Below are 20066 nucleotides of genomic sequence, written 5' to 3' on the forward strand. Positions count from 1 at the left end.
TTAGAAGCAAGTCAGTAGATTCAGCCCACGCTCAAAGATCTCTTAAGAGAAAGGTATTATATATTATTTGCTGTTCTTTGAGAGAGATTTGTCTCTTCTCTATCATTTATTTGTTTATGACAGTATGGACTCATGTATATTTTATACTTTGAGTTATCACCCAATGCCATGTTGTTTATTTTCACACTCAAGTTATTCCAACTGTGGCCATTGGGAATTTTTTCACACTGGCTTCTGTATACCTTCATTGAAAATTTTTTCATTGAGTACTTCCTTTCTGTTACTACAGGGTGTTCATCTTATATTTTTATTGTACCCAGTATCAGCTATTTCTCCAAGGAATCCTGGTTTCTTTTGCTTGAGAAAAGTATTTGAAACCAAGATCTGGGTGTTTGGGTGTGCTTGTTCCTACCATGATGTCTTTGCTTCTAAGCCTTCTCAATGAACAAAGCTAAGTTATATATATGCATGTGAACTCACACTCATACAGTTTTGAATAATGAAGATAAACAACTTTCCATTTTAAACCTGCTCACTGAGGTTAGTCTAGTCAAAGCTGTGGTTTTTCCAGTATCCATGTATGGATGTGAGAGTTGGACCATAAAGAAAGCTGAGCACCAAAGAATTGATGCTTTTGAACTGTGTTGTTGGAGAAGACTCTTGAGAGTCCCTTGGTCAGCAAGGAGATCCAACCAGTCTATCCTAAAGGAAATCAGTCATGAAACTCTAGTAGTTTGGCTACCTGATATGAAGAACTGACTCATTGGAAAAGTCCCTGATGCTAGGAAAGATTGAAGGCAGGAAGAGAAGGGGATGACAGAGGATGAGATGGTTGGGTGGCATCACCAACTTTATGGACATGAGTTTGAGCAAGCTCCAGGAGTTGGTGAAGGACAGGGAAGCCTGGTGTGCTGCAGACCATGGGGTCGCAAAGAGTCAGACATGGCTGAGCAACTGAACTGAACTGAGGTTAGAGAAAAAAGCAACTCCTTCCTGAAGAGCTGCGTCTCAAGTGGTTATCAAGAGAGTGTGTTTCATTCTAAATATGAAGCCTAAAAATAGCATTCTTGGGAATAAAAATGATATTTTTGAGAGTACATCGCAGCTCCAAATATTTGCCATACCTCAATTCCAGATGAATGTGAATGAAATCATTTTTGCCACAGAGTGTTATAGCAATAAAAGGAATAAAATTTTTCTCACTGCAGCTCTTGCTGCTCACCTGAGAATGTAAGTATTAGATTTTTTTTTATTTTTTAAATTTTATTTTATTTTTAAACTTTACATAATTGTATTAGTTTTGCCAAATATCAAAATGAATCCATCACAGGTATACATGTGCTCCCCAACCTGAACCGTCCTCCCTCCTCCCTCCCCATACCATCCCTCTGGGTCGTCCCAGTGCACTAGCCCCAAGCATCCAGTATCATGCATTGAACCTGGACTGGCATCTCGTTTCATACATGATATTTTACATGTACGGCACAACTACTCAGCCTGTGCTCTGGAGCCCACAAGCTGCAACTTCTGAGCCCACATGTTGCAACTATTGAAGCCTGAAGACTTTGGAGCCTGTGCCCCACAACAAGAAAAGCCACTGCAATGAGAAGCCTATGCACTGCATCCAGAGAGTAGCCCCTGCTCGCCACAACTTGAGAAAAGCCTACACAGCAACAAAGACTCAGCAAATACATAATTTTAAAAAATCGTGTGAACACAAAACTTGATTATTTCAGACCTGTTTTCCACGGAGCCTAAGTTGAGGTACATTCTAAATCTAATACATGTTCTTTTACCTAACCCTCTAACTTGCTTAATATAGAACCTACATTTAGTATACATAGCATTCGTTGTTGTTGTTTAGTTGCTAAGTCATGCCCGACTCTTTTGCGCCCCTGTGGATTGTAACCCACCAGGCTCCTCTGTCCATGGGATTTCCCAGGCAAGAATACTGGAGTGGGTTTCCATTCCCTTCTCCCGGGGATCTTCCCAACCCAGGGACTGAACCCAGGTCTCCTGCTTGACAGGTGGATTCTCTACTACTGACCCACCTGGGAAGCCCTTATGCTCTTTCACAATTGTTCTTAAGTGTGTATGTGTTTAGCTTTTAAATTATCTTCTACACTATTTTTTGATCTTTTCTACTGTGGTTAAAAACACTGGTAATGATTTTGATGTATTCCTTAGTAATGTTCTTTCAGTCACTGTGCCTCTCTCTCTGAAAATTCCATCCAGCTGTCAGAGATAGCTGTGTAATTATAATAATTCTGTAATTGTGCTCTTTAGAGCTTTGCAGACAGTGGGAGGAGGTGATGGAGCAAGTGTGCTTCTGCCCATGGTTCTGTGCTCACCGCCCGCATTTCATTCCAACCAACCCACACCCCCTTTGAAGAAGCAGATGATAAACTTTGTGAGAAAGATTATTTCATATTTCCAAAAGTAATGTAATAATTTCATATTCCATGTGAGTGACTTGTTGAAGGATGTTGATATATTTTTGTACATTCAGACACATAAAAATGATTGTTATCTTTCCGTTTGTATTTTAGCTGTCATTTTTGTTGTTATTATCTAGAGATTTCCTAAAAATAACATAAGCCCTTAAAAATATTCTGTGTGATAGTAAATGGGATCTGTGTTCCCACCATTAGAACATTAATTTGAACCAGCCATATGAAATTTCTGTGTTTTTAGGTCATACGTGTTTTTGTTTTCTTGTTGTTCAGTCACTCAGTTGTGTCCGACTTTTTGTGACCCCATGGACTGCAGCACACCAGGCTTCCCTCTCCTTCACCATCTCCCAGAGTTTGCGCAAACCCATGCCCATGGAGTCGGGCTGCCATCCAACTATCGCATGCTCTGCTGCACCCTTTTCCTCCTGCCTTCAATCTTTGCCAGCATCAAGGTCTTTTCCAATGAGTTAGTTCTTCGTATCATAGGGGCAGTTTCATATGATTCTAATGCATTTCTCTCTGTGACCCAATGGAAAGAAGAGGTTGTTAATGAAGAAAATAACTTACCCTTGGATTTTAAAATATTGTGTTTATCCTGTTTCTGGATAATGTACAGGGCCAGAAATGCCAGTGTTTAGCATTATTTAATTAATTCAATTAAATTCTTATTAAATAACTTATTTATACTGTAAAAAAGTTCAATTTAATAACTTATTTATACTGTAATAATACTTAATCATGTTAAATAAAAACAAACCCCCTTACATCTATCCTGGAGCACTTGTTCAAGCTCTTTCTATTGATGTCTTCTATAGGAGGTCTGATAAAATAAGGTGAACTCACCTAGCCACCTTATTTGATATTTGTTTCCATCTTTGCAGAATAATGAATAGATTCTATGAAGACTGAAACTATAGCTTCATGACAGAGCTAAGAATAACATAAGAGTTTTCCTCCTGCTGTTCATTTTATTGACCAAACAGAGTAATCAGACTGTCAATCTATCTGACCTTGTAAGAAGTTAACCTACCCAAAATGCTTCATTTATAACCCAGGGAAACTTCATCATATATTGCTTATACCTTAGGAAAAGAAAATATTAACATTTTCTACTTTTAACTCTTCACTTAGTAAATTTATAATCAATTTCTTATACAAAGGTGGAGTTAATGACTTGCAATCAATTTTATGCACATTGAAAATTTTTTATTTACTTGGAGTAGGTTGAGTTGAATTCACCCACATTCACCCAATTCAAAGGTGAATTATGTAGGCACTATTGAGTGGTATTTATACTTTTACAAAATGAGAGAATCAGTGTAGTTAATAGCTAGGGCTCCTTTTTCCTGTTTGAAGATAATTGATTTCTTTAGTGCACAGATACTGATGAATCACAATAGATGTGATCGATCACAGCATATGGTAGTCATAGCTGGATTGTCTTGGAGGCCTGGTATTGTGTTTAAAGTTGTTAGATGGTGGTGGTGGGTGGGACACAATTTGTTAGAAAGGGGAGGGGATGCTTCTCATGAGGAAGAATTTTAATTATAGTTACCTGGATTGATTAGTGATGAGGCCTCATCACTACTTGTCAGTGGAACATCACCCCTGATCCTGATGCAGGCCATGTGACCGATTCTGCAATGAGACTGAGCAGGGATGCTGTGAGAGCAGCAAAGAGAGGTCCCTAATCTGTCTTGTTGATGGGTTGGGGCAGAGGCATGTGGATGCTTCCTGGGAGACCTCAATCAGGATTGTTACGTAAAGGGTGATCTGGAGTACACTTGATAGAATGAGGGTGGAGCCTTACAGCATAGTGTGAAGCCATATGTGGTAGACCAGAAACTCACTATTCCTGGAATAAACATGGGAACTGGGGTGTAAGGAGATGAGGAGGGTCCAGGCCAGGCCATCATAGTTTGTATGCCAGACTGAGTGATGTGCTTAGGCTTTACCCTGAAGCACTGGGGAACTAGTGAAGAGTCTTAAGCAGAGGAATGATATAAAATGCTAATTTTAGGAAGATTATTTTTGAGGTTGTGAGTTGGAAAGATTTGAGAAGGTCAAGGGGCTTCTCTGGTGGCTCAGACGGTAAAGAATCTGCCTGCAATGCGGGACATCTGGGTTCAATCCTTGGGTTGGGAAGATCTCCTGGAGGAGGGCATGGCCACCCACTCCAGTATTCTTGCCTGGAGAATCCCTATGGACAGAGGAGCCTGGCAAGCTACAGTCCATGGGGTCGCAAAGAATCAGACATCACTGAGAGACTAAGCACAGCATAGCACCAAGGTCAAGGCTGGACACAGGTTGACTAGTAGGGATGTTATAACACCACTTGGGAAGAAGTCTTAAAGATCTTATCTAGATAAGAAATGATCAAATTCAAGAAATATTGTGATTGAATGACGCATTGATTGTACATAGATAGTGAAGGAGAAGCAAGAGATAGGAACATTTCTGATTCAGACCCTGAGATGGTTGGCCACTAACTGAAACAGGAAGTTTGTTAACAGATGAGATTTGCCTTGAAAAATATGCTTAATTTAGTTTGGACTATACTGAGTTGAGGCATGAATAATTAACATACTATAATAGAAGTTTTTAGTTCTCACTCCCATAGGACCAGATGAGTACTCCTCATTGGCAGACAGCTGTCTTCTGTTCAGGGATTGAGATTTCTTGTGTTCTGTGGCTGCACCATCTTCAACATGTAGTTTGCAGAAAGGGGAAAAACATGGAACCTTGTTCTTGGAAGATTTTATGGTCCAGTCCTGAAAGTATTATATATCACTTTCACCCTGTTCCATTCATCGGTCAGAGATATCCATATGATGAACCCTAACTTCAAGGAAGGCTGGGAAATGTAGCCAATTGCCAAGAAACAAGAGGAAATTATTTTGGGAATCAGCCAATAGATTGGGCCACAGGGTTGGCTGGTGGATATTGAAATCCGAAACTCAGAGCAAAGATTTGAGCTGAAATGTGGTTTTAGAAACATCAAAGATGGAGTGATTTATATCATGAGCACACAGATGAAGTCACTCATGGAGAACAAGTAGTGACAAGAGCAGGAGCCCAAGGGTAGAGGTTTTAAGTTGGCCAACACACAAAGCTGGTGTGGGAAAAAGGATGCGAAAAGGGGGCCTGAAAGAGAGTAGGAGGTGTTTTATGAACCATGGAAGCCAATGAGTATAGAGAGTGTTCAGAAGTTGGTGGACAAGAGTGTAAAATGTCATGGAAAGGCCCAGGAATGTATAAAATAAACCCTCAGTGTTACTGAATCAAATGATTAAATATTAGAGAAGGGATTGAGTAGTTCTCACTTCAAAGGCATGATCAAGACAGAAATCGGACCTCAATGTATTGAAGAATCTACAGAGAGGGGGATAATTGATGAAACAAGATCTCAGAGAGAACAGGAGCAAGGGTGCTTACTAAAATGAAATTTTGAGTTTATTCAAGTACTGCTTTTTATATAATGCTTTTCTGTTCAGCCCATATTATGATTGATAACTGATATTTGTTACAAGCAATTTTGTCAATTTACTTAGCAGTAGAGACTATTATTTCATTTCTAGTTAAATATTAATTGGTTTACATGATCAATTCACCTGTCCTGGGAAATATACATTAATCTTAGAAAAGAAAGTCACATTTTTCTTGGTTTTGAATACAAAGTATAACAGAAAAGAGAAATATTCTGCTGTACTTCTGTTATAACTTTGCTAAGTTAACGCAAAATTTAAATCTTTTATAACCTTTCTCTCTTTGTTTAAACAATGTTGATTATGTTTTTTACTTTCCCTCTATCCTGCACTTTAGCTGGAAACATGTTTAGAGGCCCTTTTCTTTCCCAGAACATTTTTTAATAATGGGGAACTGAGATAGAAATAAAGAAGCTTACATTTGGATTGAGATGGATTCTTAATGTTCTGATATTTAATACTGAACAACAAACCCTAGCTTTATTAATAAATAACAGCTATCTTTCCCTTTTTCTTACACTTGATTCACATTTTTCAGTGGGGCACATAGCATTAGTTTAAAATGCTTTAAAAATTGTTTCTGTAGATTGTACATTGTTTCTTACTTAACAGAATATTTAGAGGTAACAGATCTGAAAATAAGCCATTACTTTTATATACTAATGCTAAAGATGATGGCAAGAATCATTTTCAATATGTTTTATGTTTTATTTTAAATGGTATTTTAACCATTTCCTTCACTTTTCTTCAGAATTCTGATATTAGGAAATAGGATCAAAGTAAATAAAAATGTGTTTAAAATATTTATTTTGGTTTAAATATATTTCCTAGGGAAAAAAGGTAGATGATCATATTCATTTTTTATTCCTAATTCTTTAGTTCCTGGTTCATAATAGACCCCGGAAATATTTGTGAATGGAGGATAACACTTGAGTCAGTATCTTTTTCGAAAAGTTTTATAACTGTCGTATTAAATAATACAGATTGCAGCATTCTAGTGCATTTTATTTCAGTATTCTTTTCATACTTGATGTCAGAGTCAATCCATAAAATGAGCTGGCTATGAAGTGAGTATCCAGCAATCATCTCCCCATTATGCTAGCCAGAATGCATTTCAGAACTAAAGTTGCCCCATTCAAGAAATGTGTATTTGCTGATGAGATTCTAAAGAAAGACACACTTTGTGTCACCCTGGCCCAGTATTTCAATCGTGCCCAGAATCTCTTCTTTATTATAGGCCTGTTTTTCTCTAAATACCACTTTCTCTCTTGTGATTTATTTAAAAGTGTATTTTTAGCTCCTTAACCTCTCTGTTTTATCAGCTTTTTATTTTGTATATTGAATAGGATATAGGGTTTCTAGGAGGGAGATGAAGATGTAGATGAGATCTGTATTTCAACTCTATCAAGTGTCAAGCAGTGTGTAGGACATTTGGATAAACAGGTAATTACAGTGCCTAGGACAGTCACACCCCTCCCCGCCAGAAGAGCAGTGGTACAACGTCTCCTTAAGAGGCCTCAGGTCCCCCACTGTTGTGCAGCTGTAACAGTTAGTTCTGTTTCTGTGCAGAATTCTGTCCCTTACATAGAACTGTTTTGGACAACACACCATTTTATTAGTCACACTAGCTGATGTAAGAGATAAGCCTCCTGACTTCAGTGGTTTAGCATCTTATATGTTTATTTTTCACTTGTATTGAACAATGCAGTTTGTTTCTGAATAAGTGGGCTCTGCTCCACATGGTCATTGAAGGACCCAGGCTGAAGGAAGCTCAGTCATCTATGATGTCAATGTCCAGATTGTAGAACTTGAAGGAGCATAAAGGATTCTATGTGAGAGGTTTTTATGGGCCAGAACCTGAAACTACAGATGTCTCCTCCCTCTCTTCCGTTGTCTAGCACTCAGGCACATGTCTTCCCCAGCTGCAGTAGAGAAATGGGATATTCAAGTAGTTGAGTCCCAGAAGAGTGCCTGCTGAGTGGGGTTGAAAGACTGTGTTGAATTTCCCACCTGCTTCAGAGAGTATGTCTTACATAACTGTTTTTTTTTTCTGCTGGTATAGATAGAATAAGTTGTTTTCCTTTAGTAATTGATTCTGTTTCAGAAATCACTTGGGACTTGAAATGGAAGGAAATGTTGTATTTTCTTTTTCTAGTACAATGAACTTACTTAAAAAATATGAAAACAAACATTTGAAGGTTTTTCCTGTTAACCTGCTAGAATGCTTTCCCTTAGGAGTCACTGCTGTTCTCTTTCCCATTTGGCAGACTGCTTTTGTGAAGCATCTCTTCTGTGACACCCCCCTGCCCTAGCCTCTTCCTCCCATTCCTGCCTCTCCAGGCACAGTTAGCATTTGCATCTTCAGTGTTCTGCTAGAGCTTGAACATACCTATGTTAGTTGAAGCCATTCATCCACTTATTCATCTGAGCACCTATAATGTAGTAATAATAATAATAAATAATACAATGACAGAAAGAAAAGGAGAGTTGACATTCACTATGATAGAATTGCATACCGAATAGTGCCAAGGACACAGGGAAGAGGCACTTAGCTCTGCCTTGGGATGAGGGAGAGGTGGAGAATGCTTCTTTTACAGGGAAGAAGTTTGGTTCCAGTCTCTTTAATTGCACAAGGATGCTTTCCCTTCCCTCAGTGGTGAAATTTATGAGGAAAGAAGCCTGTCTTGATCATCTCTAACTCTAGCACCCAGTACTGTCAGGCTTATGTTAGACACTCAGGAAACTGAATTGACTGACTCAGGAAACTGAATATGTAAGTCGGTGAACTTACAAACTTTTGTTTATTCCACAGTTTTCATACATTATTTCATCCATTCCTCACAACAGCTTTATGGTAGGGCAGATATTCTTATTCCTGAATTATGAAGAATGAGCCCAAATTCAGAGAGATGTGTGCGTGTACATGCTACGTCGCGTCAGTCGTGTCCAATTCTTTGCCACCCCATGGACTGTAGCCGTGGACTGTAGGCTCCTCTGTCCATGGGATTCTCCAGGCACAATACTGGAGTGGGTTCCCATGCCCTCCTCAGGGGATCATGACCCAGGGATTGAACCTGTCTCTTGGTGTTTTGCACACGACACATGATGGGTTAATAGATCTCCGGTGTTCTGCACTTAATCTTGTGCATTTTTCACTCTTGGAAACCAATGTGTAAGTTTCAGAATAGTGCTTTGAAACATAGCATGTGCTTTGAGGACAGAACATTAGATCACTTGAATTCCTTTGCATGATGAAGGCTGTTCATTTACATTGAGTCAGGGGATAAAGTTCTTTTTAACAGAAACAAAGAGCTAGTTCTTTCCGACATGTTTTCTAGCTCTTCATATTCCTGCCAGCACAGTGTTATGTGCTTAGTTGGTACTCTATAAGTCTTTCTTAAATAATTGACAGGGGTTTAAAATACATACATCAGATTCACTTAAAATGGACAAGCTTCTTTTTAGAGGCTGTCATAAACTTTTACCAGTATCATTGTGTCACAATGGACAAAATTGGACTGTGGTATATTCTAATTCAAATAATTCTGTTTTAATTCAAGGAACGTTTAACACACTAACTTAGCCTCCGGTTTTCTTTGGCTTTCTCATTCTTTGGCACTTACACTCTTAGTCTGCCCAAGGACACCGTGTGCGGAAGCTCAGACTGGCTGGATATTCTTACCACAGCAGTTTGAGATATTTTAAAATGGACTAGCTTTAGTGTCTTCTGATGCTTTAAAAAATCTCAAACTTCTAAGAATTGGAGTTTATGATAGACATTCATTGCTTCCATCTATAACTTTCATATTTTGTACCATAACGTATCAGTGTTCTCTACAGAAATATTATGATGTGGTGCTTAACTTATTAAAATTGCCGTCAAGTAAGGTTGAAGGCATGACTTATAGAAATATAAAATTATACATTTCTACATGGATATTCTGCTTCATCGCAATCTTAATGTCTGAAGACAGACTCATTTGGTCTCTTCTACTCCTTTCTTGCTCCACTCTCCAACCATTGCCATGCTTCTCATGTCATTTAGTGACAAGCTCCAAACCACGAAGATATCCTGACTACTTACTCCCTTCTTTTCTGTTTCCTAATTCATGTTCATGCAGTGTTGCATTGACCTCTGAAATTTCTGAAACCAGGGTATTTGAGACTGTTTTAAAGCCAGCTCTGAGTGTGTGGCCTAATCTCCTTAAAGCTATGAAATTAGGGGAAAGGAGCCGAGAGCCCTGTAACCATTTATTGTCAAATCAGCAAGAGGACTTGTATGAAAAAATATATTAAATTTTCAAGAGGTTTCGGTGTTAGAAACATTTCTCGTCAGTCTACTTGAGTAAGAATTTATTTCATCATCTCTGGAAGCACTTGCTTTTTCCAAAATTCTATAACCAGGAGACAGACTAGACAATGGGAATTATTCAGAGTATATGGCACAGAGAAGGTGGTTGGTAAATGTTTAATGAATGAGGAGCTGGACAGATGAACACCAATAGAATTGTCTTGATGAAAGGATCCTGAACTGTGCTTTTGTTTTCCGTTTTTGCTTCACAGAAATACATACTTTTGTTTTGGTTTATTTTTGTAAGAGCAAGAGGAGTGCCAAGTTTTAGAAAGACAGACCCACCTTTCATATTAATCATTACTAGGGAAACACCACTAATGCATTAGTTTGTTACCTAGTGGCATTGAATCTGCAGGACAGCCAAGAGAGTGCTTTAGAAAGGGTCTGTGATTGAAGACTCAGTGGTGCCAGTTGTATGTTTAAAAAGAAAGAAATGAATGTCAGGGGTATATAGATTTTCATCTCCTATTATTCTGATAGTAGTAATGTGCCCAGAATTTTGGAAAGATTCTTGAGGCTTTTCTTATCCACTGATTGCCTTATTGCTAATATTTCTTTGATGTAATAATGTTAGCTATATTTAGTAAATGTGACATAGTAATATTTATCCTGAACTTATCCTTCAGCCACAGAATAATAGAGAACAACAGAATATTAAGGTGATAAAGTTCAAGTACTAAGCAATGAAGGTCAATGAGTTTTTCTGATTAATTATTCCAGCAACTTCTTGCAAGTTAATTTTGTTGCACCACATACTGAAAGGTTGAAAGAGAATTACTTCTTATTTTTTGTTTGTTTTGCAGGGAAAGATGGTGAAAGGAATGGGAGGGGCTATGGATCTAGTGTCCAGTGCCAGAACCAAAGTAGTGGTCACCATGGAACATTCTGCAAAGGTAAGGAGGGCTACTTTTGGAAATTCACACTGGGCTGTGACTGTGGTTTTTATTGTTTGCTCTGGATCACTCAACTTGATAGTATTTATATTTTATAGCAAAACATTGCAAATAAAGACAATTATTTATTATCATTCAGCTAAATGGTTGTTTAACTTTGAAGCAAACATCAGGGCATTCTTTGATTATTTGCCTCACGTGCACATTAAAGGTAAAAGCTATAATGTCTTCAGAGGCAGTGAAAAGATGTTAGGGAAGAGGTGTTGATTCCGGTTTGTAGATATTTTTAATTTTGGGGCCACACCCAGCGGCATGAGGGATATTAATTCCCCAACCGGGAATTGAACTCGTTCTGCCAGACAGTGGAAGCTCAGTGTCCTAACCACTGGACTGCCAGTGAATTCTGATTTAGGTTTAAAGATGGTTATAGTGGTTGTATTTCTGTGAAAAATGAAAATACAACAGAATGTGGGTTTTTAAAAGCAGTTATTTTCATGTGGTTAATGTGGCCTTTTACCAAGGCTGTGGAGGTGCCATTTTGAGAAGGTGTTAGAAAACGATGGACTTGGTAACAGCAAGTGGTCTATTCTGAAGAATATTACACTTCTATTTTGATAAATTATTCAGTGTTTATTGAATGCCTGTTCTGTGTTGGGCACTGCTGGAATTTGGCTGTGACTAAAAATGGACAAGAATCCTTGACCTCGTGGTGTGTAATTAATGATGATGATGATATCATTATCCTACAATGGTGATGGCTTCCATTCATTGAGCTTACTGTGCTCCAAAGGTACACTAAGCTCTGTGTGTGTTTGCCTGTACAAGCCCATGAGCTTGATATAGGTATTTGTCGTGGGTCCAGAAACAGAGTTTCAGTGAAGTTAAGTACTTGCCTGAGGTCACATAACTAGTGGAACTGAGATTAGTCCTGATACCTCTGACTTTGAGGCCCAGTCTTCTAAATACCAAACTATCAGTATGACTTGCTTTCTTATTCCTTTCTTATTTGTATTTGAACCAGCTGAGCTTAATTGCCTTCCTGACCTGAATCCCTGGGCTTCTGATAATTTGCAAAGTTGATATTGAGTGACGAGTATGCTTTTCACTCTCTATGCCCTCTGCTCATTCTCCTTTAAAAGTCTTACTTTTGAAACAAAAACTATTTTCACCTTGTTGTTGTTGTTCAGTCGCTAAATTGTGTCCGACTCTTTGCGACTCTGTGGACTGCAGCATGCCAGGCTTCCCTGTCCTTCACTATCTCCCAGATTTTGTTCAAACTCATGTCCATTGAACCAGTGATGCCATTCAGCTATCTTGCCCTCTGTCATCCCCTTCTCCTCCTGCCCTCAATCTTTCCTAGCATCAGGGTCTTTTCCTTGATACCTGCTATTTTGAGTGGAAGTGATAGTTCATTTTCACTTTTTTTATTTGGTGATGAAGTATTGGAGAGCCTGGATCTGAAAGATTTGCATTTGACTTGCTTCCCATGGGGAGTTCTGTTACAGAATGATGTGTGTCATGAAGCAGTTTCATTGTGAAAACTGTAATAAATACAAAATTATAAATTGCTTAGTAAACACTGAAAACTGAGCAGTGAAGCCTAAATATGGAACAATAGAAATGAAACCAACACAGGTGACTTCTGAGCAGTGCCTTGCAAAAAGCATCCAAAATACTCCATTTCAGAGACAAAGGAATGCCAAGCACGCAGATCAAATCCAAAGTTTTTCCAGAACATAATGTCTGTTTGGAGGAAACTCTTGCCGACTTTCCTTTTGTTGTTCCTTCAGTGTTGACGCATAGGCAGTGAAGTCCGACTCATTTCAGATTATTTTTGTGCATTCGTTTTCAAAACATTGGGCCTGTATTTAGCAAATTCTCTCTCTCTCACTTCTCTTTTCCCCCCAAACTGTTTTCTTTCTCCTCAGCTGGAATTTTTGATAGAGGAAACATGGCACTTCAAACTTCTGATTAGTCCCTTATTAAAGCTTTTCATAGAAGGAAGATACTCTTTTTTTTTTTTTAGAATTTCTTATTTTTCTTCTCTGAGTGAGGAAACTGGCACTGACTTTTAGACCAGAACTGAAGTTAGATATTTTCCCTAGATACTTTCAATTGAACAAACTAACAAAAAATATTCTTGTGATTAAGAGATTGGTTCAAGATGGCAGAATAGAAGGACATGTGTTTATCTCCTCTTGCGAGAGCCCAAATCACAAGTAGCAGTTGAACAACCATTGACAGGAGGATGCAATAATAATAGTGACTTCTTCATAGTTCACAGTTAGATAACCTTGAAAACTGGGCTTCCCTGTTTGCTCAGTGACAAAGAATCCACCTGCTAGTGCAAGAGACACACATTCGATCCTTGGCTGGGAACGATGCCCTGGAGAAGGAAATGGCAACCCACTCCAGTATATTTGCTTGGGAAATCCCGTGGACAGAGGAGTCTGGTGGGCTACAGTCCATGGGGTTGCAAAAGAGTTGGACATGACTTAGCAACTAAATAACAACAAACCTTGAAAACTAACCAAAAGAAGAAGTTCCTTTTCTTGCCACCTTCACTTTTTACTCCTGGAATGTGATTCCTACTCTCTGTTGTTCACCTGGACTCACTGTTACTGGCCCAACTTAAGGAAACACAAGGACCTCACTTCTTTCCTGCATCTTTGTCTGCCTGAAGATTGAGAGAGGTTGGAAAGAAGAGAGAGAGGAGAGTTCTTTCACTCCTAGTGGCCTCTCCCGTAATGACCAGTTCTTTTAGACATGCCAGGTAACTTCTACTGCCTTATGACTAATCAGCCCAGGGGGAGGATCCCTACAGTTTTCTAAGATACAGAGTGGATAGTTTGCAGTGAAGAATTAAAATCTGAAGAAAGAAATATAATCTTGTATTCTTGGGCTGCTAATCTTTTTTTTCAGTAAGTGGATGGCACCATCAGCTGGTCTTAGGTATAGCTTTTTGCTCCTTTTCTTCATCTATAGGGTTACAGATGCAGGTTACTTACAAATATAGCATGACCTAATGTTTACAAATGTTTTAATCAAAGGAAACTCTTTCCTTGTAAGTCTTTGCAGCCAGCCAGCAGCTTATGGTATTTGAAGCCTGGCTGCCTACAGTGCTGCTCTAGAGTAACCATCATAACATTTCCCTTGCCTTGAAACTGCCTCTGGAGACATAGAGCAGGCACTGGTGTCAGACTGGCATTGTAGAGTGGCTTTCATTTAAACTTAGGCATCGAGGTTCCAGGCAAAATTACAAAAAAGTAGTGGTAGTTTTTGGTGTCTAGCCACCGTCTTTCTTCTCTTCTTTTGATCTCTTGGTGTGTCCTTCTTTTGCCCTCTAAAAATGGGGGAAAATGGAGGAAAGGAATAGGAGTTTGAGTCCTCACTAGGTGCAAGGCTCTGTGTATGTCATTGTAGATACTGAATTTATTAACCTGTCAGTGACCCTGTAATGTAAGGCTGGGATGTAGGCAGGTCAGAAACTTGTCCAGGTCAGCGGCAGAGCCTGAAGTTTTACTCAGTTTGGTCTAGTCCATGTTCATCATACGATTCCATGCTGCCTCCTCACAAGAGTTACCTCTGTATCACCATCCCACCCACACCGGCCATTTTCTGGGAGCATCAGGTTTCAGAAGTACCTCTTTCTTTTTTTTTCATTTTTTCCTGGTCAAAGCTCTCCTTACTTTGTTGAGATGGATATCAGCAAAATATTCATTTATTTTTTTATTGGCCATGTCATTTGGCTTGTGAGATTGAACTCCTTGCTCTCACTCAGCAGGGAGAGCAAGGAGCCCTAACCACTGGACCACCGCCAGAGAATTCTCTCAGCAAAATATTTAAAAGAAAGCAACGGAATTGTGTCACTTAGTACCCATCTCCCCTTCTTCCCTTTTGTATTAGAACCCTCCCAGGCTTTAGCTGGGCACATTGTAGCCCAGTGACAGACCACATTTTCCAGACCTCCCTTGCATGTTGTTCAGTCATGAAGTCGTGTCTGACTCTTCGCGATCCCATAGACTGCAGCACACTAGGCTTCCCTGTCCTTCACATCTCTCAGAGCTTACTCAAACTCATGTCCATTGAGTTAGTCATGCTATCCAACCATCTCATCCTCTGTCATCCCCTTCTTCTGCCGTCAATCCATGTGACCAAGTTTGAGTCAGTGGGATTTCAGCATTTGAACCCATGTAATTTCTGGATCATACTCTTAAAGCCAAATTCTTTGGACTTTCTTTGCCCCTCTCTGGTCTTCTGAGAAAGACCTTAACTGTAGCCTTGGACCCAAAGTTGTAAACCACATGCTACCCCAATGCAAAGCTGTTCTCAACAACCTGGATCCCTAGACACCACATCCTCTTTTTACTAGTTCCTCCAGGGCTCCATGTAACTTCATCCAAGGTCCTCTGCACCTCTGACTCTCTGCATCTCTCTTGGATGCTATATAAATTTTTGTCCCCAACTGTTATTCTTCACTTAGTGAATCCCTCATCCTTATGTCCACACTGGAATTGTCTGATGAATTCTAGGACTGTATTTCTTCCCTGTTAGATAACTCCCCCCAGTTATTCCATAACTACCTCAACTATAACACTTATACAAGTAAAATCATCATTTCCTCTAAAAATCTCCCATCTGCTAGCCCACCTGGAGAAGTGGTGATGCCCCTGCCCCTTCTGGAAATTACCTGTGGAATTTCTGCCCCTCCCTTGGCACCAAGCGCTGTACGTATTGCATCCACAGCACCCGTGTAATCTGCTCCGTCCTGTGCATTTCTGCTTGTTTAGGTCCTTGTCACATCTGCATAGCATCCCAAAGGTCCTCTTACTGCTAGACAGACTTTCTTTCCTGGTAACCAGTCATGCGATGCCACTGCCAAAGTGGCTAGTCTCAAACTAAAGCTGGATTGAATCAGGGCCACAGAGGAACTCAAAAGCCTCTTGATGAAAGTGAAAGTGGAGAGTGAAAAAGTTGGCTCAAAGCTCAACATTCAGAAAACGAAGATCATGGCATCCGGTCCCATCACTTCATGGGAAATAGAAGGGGAGACAGTGGAAACAGTGTCAGACTTTATTTTTCTGGGCTCCAAAATCACTACAGATGGTGACTGCAAGCCATGAAATGAAAAGACACTTACTTCTTGGAAGGACAGTTATGACCAACCTAGATAGCATATTCAAAAGCAGAGACATTACTTTGCCAACAAAGGTTCGTCTAGTCAAGGCTATGGTTTTCCTGTGGTCATGTATGGATGTGAGAGTTGGACTGTGAAGAAGGCTGAGCGCCAAAGAATTGATGCTTTTGAAGTGTGGTGTTGTAGAAGACTCTTGAGAGTCCCTTGGACTTCAAGGAGATCCAACCAGTCCATTCTGAAGGAGATGAGCCCTGGGATTTCTTTGGAAGGAATGATGCTAAAGCTGAAACTCCAGTACTTTGGCCACCTCATGCCAAGAGTTGACTCATTGGAAAAGACTCTGATGCTGGGAGGGATTGGGGGCAGGAGGAGAAGGGGACGACAGAGGATGAGATGGCTGGATGGCATCACTGACTCAATGGACATGAGTCTGAGTGAACTCCGGGAGTTGGTGATGGACAAGGAGGCCTGGCGTGCTGCGATTCATGGGATCACAAAGAGTCGGACACGACTGAGCGACTGATCTGATCTGATCTGAGCCTACCAGTCTTTTGTCATCAACTCCCCAGCAGCCCACCCCATTCTGTTTCCAGGGCTTCACTTCTTCTAAGATCTCCACAAATGCATCGTGTTGTTTCAAGTTCTTAGTTGTTTCCATGTTCTGTTCTCTTTCTTTTTTAAATGGCTCACTTCTACCTCTACCCCACCCAATATAAATGAGCCAGCTTTTTATGAATTTGCTGGCTTAGCACCTTCCATCCTCTGATGAATATTCTTTGATGCTTTTTCTGGAAATTTGGCAGAATTATTGTATGTAAGTATGTTAATTTACTTGTTTCTGCAGGCACCAAATATTTGTTGAGTACCTACTATATGCCGAGCACTATAATGGGCTCTGAGGAAGTTAGAAATAGAAAGATGTGGTCCTTCATTTAGACAGGTCAGAGTCTCACCGGGATAGAGTCATAGAAACCAATACTTAGAATAGTTACACATCAGAGTGCATGTCATGGGATGCAGCATTTGCGTGGAGATCTGATGGATGGGGCAGAGTTTGCAGGGACCTGTGTGTTGCAGGTCAGGGGAACAGGCACTGGTGTTGGAGGGCAGTGCATGCTGAGATCCCTATTGTCAGAGAAACAAAGACGAGTTGGGTGGAAACACACACACACACAATTCTCCACACGTGGTAGGAGTGATGTTTTAAAATATAAACCAGATTATATCACTTCTTTCTGGGCTCAGAAACCCTCCATGGCTTCCCATCTCCCTTAGATCAAGTTCAGAGTGCTACGTATTATCTCTAAGGGTCCCCCTGGTTTGTCAACATCAATCGCAGTACCTCTGTGATTCAAGCTCCTGGGATTCTCCCACTTGCCCACTGAGCTCTAGCCAGACTCTATTCCTGTAAGTTTCTGGAACATTCCAAACACCCTCTGCCTCGGGGCCTTTGTGCTTGTTATTCTCTGTGCCTGGAAAGCTCTTCTCAGGTTATCTGCATGGCTCCCCTCCTCAGTTCAGTCAGATCTCTGTTGAGAATACCAGAGCAGCTTCCCCTGACTATTACACAAAATGAAATTCCCCCCTCTTCTGATGATTCTTCATTTCCTTTCTGCACTAGAATGTGAGTTCCATGAGGGCAGGGGCTCTTTCTATCACAACAGCTGAGGAAAATCATGCCCGGTGCATATTAGGAATCAGTAATTGTTGAATTCATTAATTTGAACATATTTGAACACTTTTAACTTTTTCCAAGCAGTTACATGTTCATAAACTGCCTCTATTTTATCATTATAACACTCTTCTGAGGTAAGTCTTAAGTGTTTTCCTTCTAAAGATAATCCAGCCAAATTTCCTGGAGATTAAACATTCTGATAAAGGTCAGGTAGAAAATTAAGACCAAGTAGAAAATTAAGACCAGACGCAAGCTGAGAACCTATATGTCCTGCCTCCCTTTTCTGTTACTAAACTTTTCTGTCTGGCAACTACCATCATCACTAACAAGATAAAGGAAAGTGTTTTGTTCTCAGTATTGTGTACTGGAAATGTGTTCCTAAGGGTATAACTCTCAGAGCACAAAAGCAAAGAAATTCAGTCATAGTTGTCATTTATTGGAAACAGGCAAAGCTCCAGTACTTATTTTTGAGAACATAAATGAGAGCTCTATTTCTGAAACAGGCTTAGGTTTTATTTTTATTACAGTAGGAGGCCTGGATTCTAAAGAATAAAAAGAGTCATAATTATATTGTTATGAAGCTGAGGATAAATCTTTGTGAATAATATTTTTATTAAGTCTAATCCGTATCTGATAGCAAAGCAGTCATATCAAAATCTTGAATACTGTTTTACTTTGTCTTTGCTTTTGTAATATAATGTAACTTATTTTTTAACTTTTATATTGGGGTATAGTTGATCAACAACGTTGTGTTAGTTTCAGGTGTACAGCAAAGAGATTCAGTTATACATATACATATGTCTATTCTCTTTCAAGTTCTTTTCCCATTTAGGTTATTAAAGAATATTGAGCAGAGTTCCCTGAACTATACAGTAGACTCTTGTTGATTATCTGTTTTAAATATAGCAAGGCGTATAGGTCAATTCCCGAGAAGGCAGTGGCACCCCACTCCAGTACTCTTGCCTGGAAAATCCCATGGATGGAGGAGCCTGGTAGGCCGCAGTCCATGGGGTCGCTAAGAGTCGGGCACGACTAAGCGAGTTCACTTTCACTTTTCACTTTCATGCATTGGAGAAGGAAATGGCAGCCCACTCCAGTGTTCTTGCCTGGAGAATCCCAGGGACGGCGGAGCCTGGTGGGTTGCCGTCTATGGGGTCGCACAGAGTCGGACACGACTGAAGCAGCTTAGCAGCAGCAGCAGCAGCAGCAGCATAGGGTCAATTCCAACCTCCCATCTGTCCATCCTCCCCACCCTTCTCCCCAGTGAGAAGTTTGTTCCCCCCAATGAGAAGTTTGTTCTCTAGGTCTCGGATTCTGTTTCATATATAATTTCATTTGTCTTTTTTTGTCATGAAGTTGAGAATAAATCTTTGTGAATAATACTTTTAGTAAGGCCATTTCATATATGATAGCAAAGGTGTCATATGGAAATCTTGAATACTGTTTTACCTTGTCTTTGTTTTGTTTTTTGTGCAGAGGAATTATACAAAGTATAGATGAGATTTATTCATCCTTTTTAATTTGGATCAAATATATTACCAAAAGCTGCAAATATGAAAGAGTTTTTTTAAAAAATGCTTTCTCAGAAACATCCTTGAGATAATTTTCTGCAATGTTGAAAAGTATCCCAAGATAAAGTATTCTTCTGTGAGGATAATTCATAATTAACAGTTTCATTTGGTTTAATTTTTTTTTTCATTCATAAGAGCTTGCCGCTGTTTTATAATTTGTTAATGAAACTTCTTCGCTAGGCTTGTTTGGAAAAAAAAACAATCAGCTCAGATCAGATCAGTCACTCAGTCGTGTCCGACTCTTTGCGACCCCATGAATCGCAGCACGCCAGGCCTCCTTGTCCATCACCAACTCCCGGAGTTCACTCAGACTCACGTCCATCAAGTCAGAGATGCCATCCAGCCATCTCATCCTCTGTCATCCCCTTCTCCTCCTGCCCCCAATCCCTCCCAGCATCAGAGTCTTTTCCAATGAGTCAACTCTTGGCATGAGGTGGCCAAAGTACTGGAGTTTCAGCTTTAGCATCATTCCTTCCAAAGAAATCCCAGGGCTGATCT

General features: G+C 39.9%; 1 protein-coding gene across 1 annotated transcript in view; it reads left to right on the forward strand.

Annotated features, from left to right (window-relative positions):
- OXCT1 (3-oxoacid CoA transferase 1) overlaps window positions 1–20066 on the forward strand; it is a 161959-nt gene that overhangs the window by 119090 nt on the left and 22803 nt on the right. The window contains exon 14 of the mRNA XM_010853715.1: window positions 11096–11185. Within this exon, the coding sequence (XP_010852017.1) occupies window positions 11096–11185 (90 nt within the window). The remainder of the gene's footprint in view (window positions 1–11095; window positions 11186–20066) is intronic.

Source organism: Bison bison, unplaced genomic scaffold (assembly GCF_000754665.1).
Source record: "Bison bison bison isolate TAMUID 2011002044 unplaced genomic scaffold, Bison_UMD1.0 scf7180017864331, whole genome shotgun sequence".
Classification (NCBI taxonomy): domain Eukaryota; kingdom Metazoa; phylum Chordata; class Mammalia; order Artiodactyla; family Bovidae; genus Bison; species Bison bison.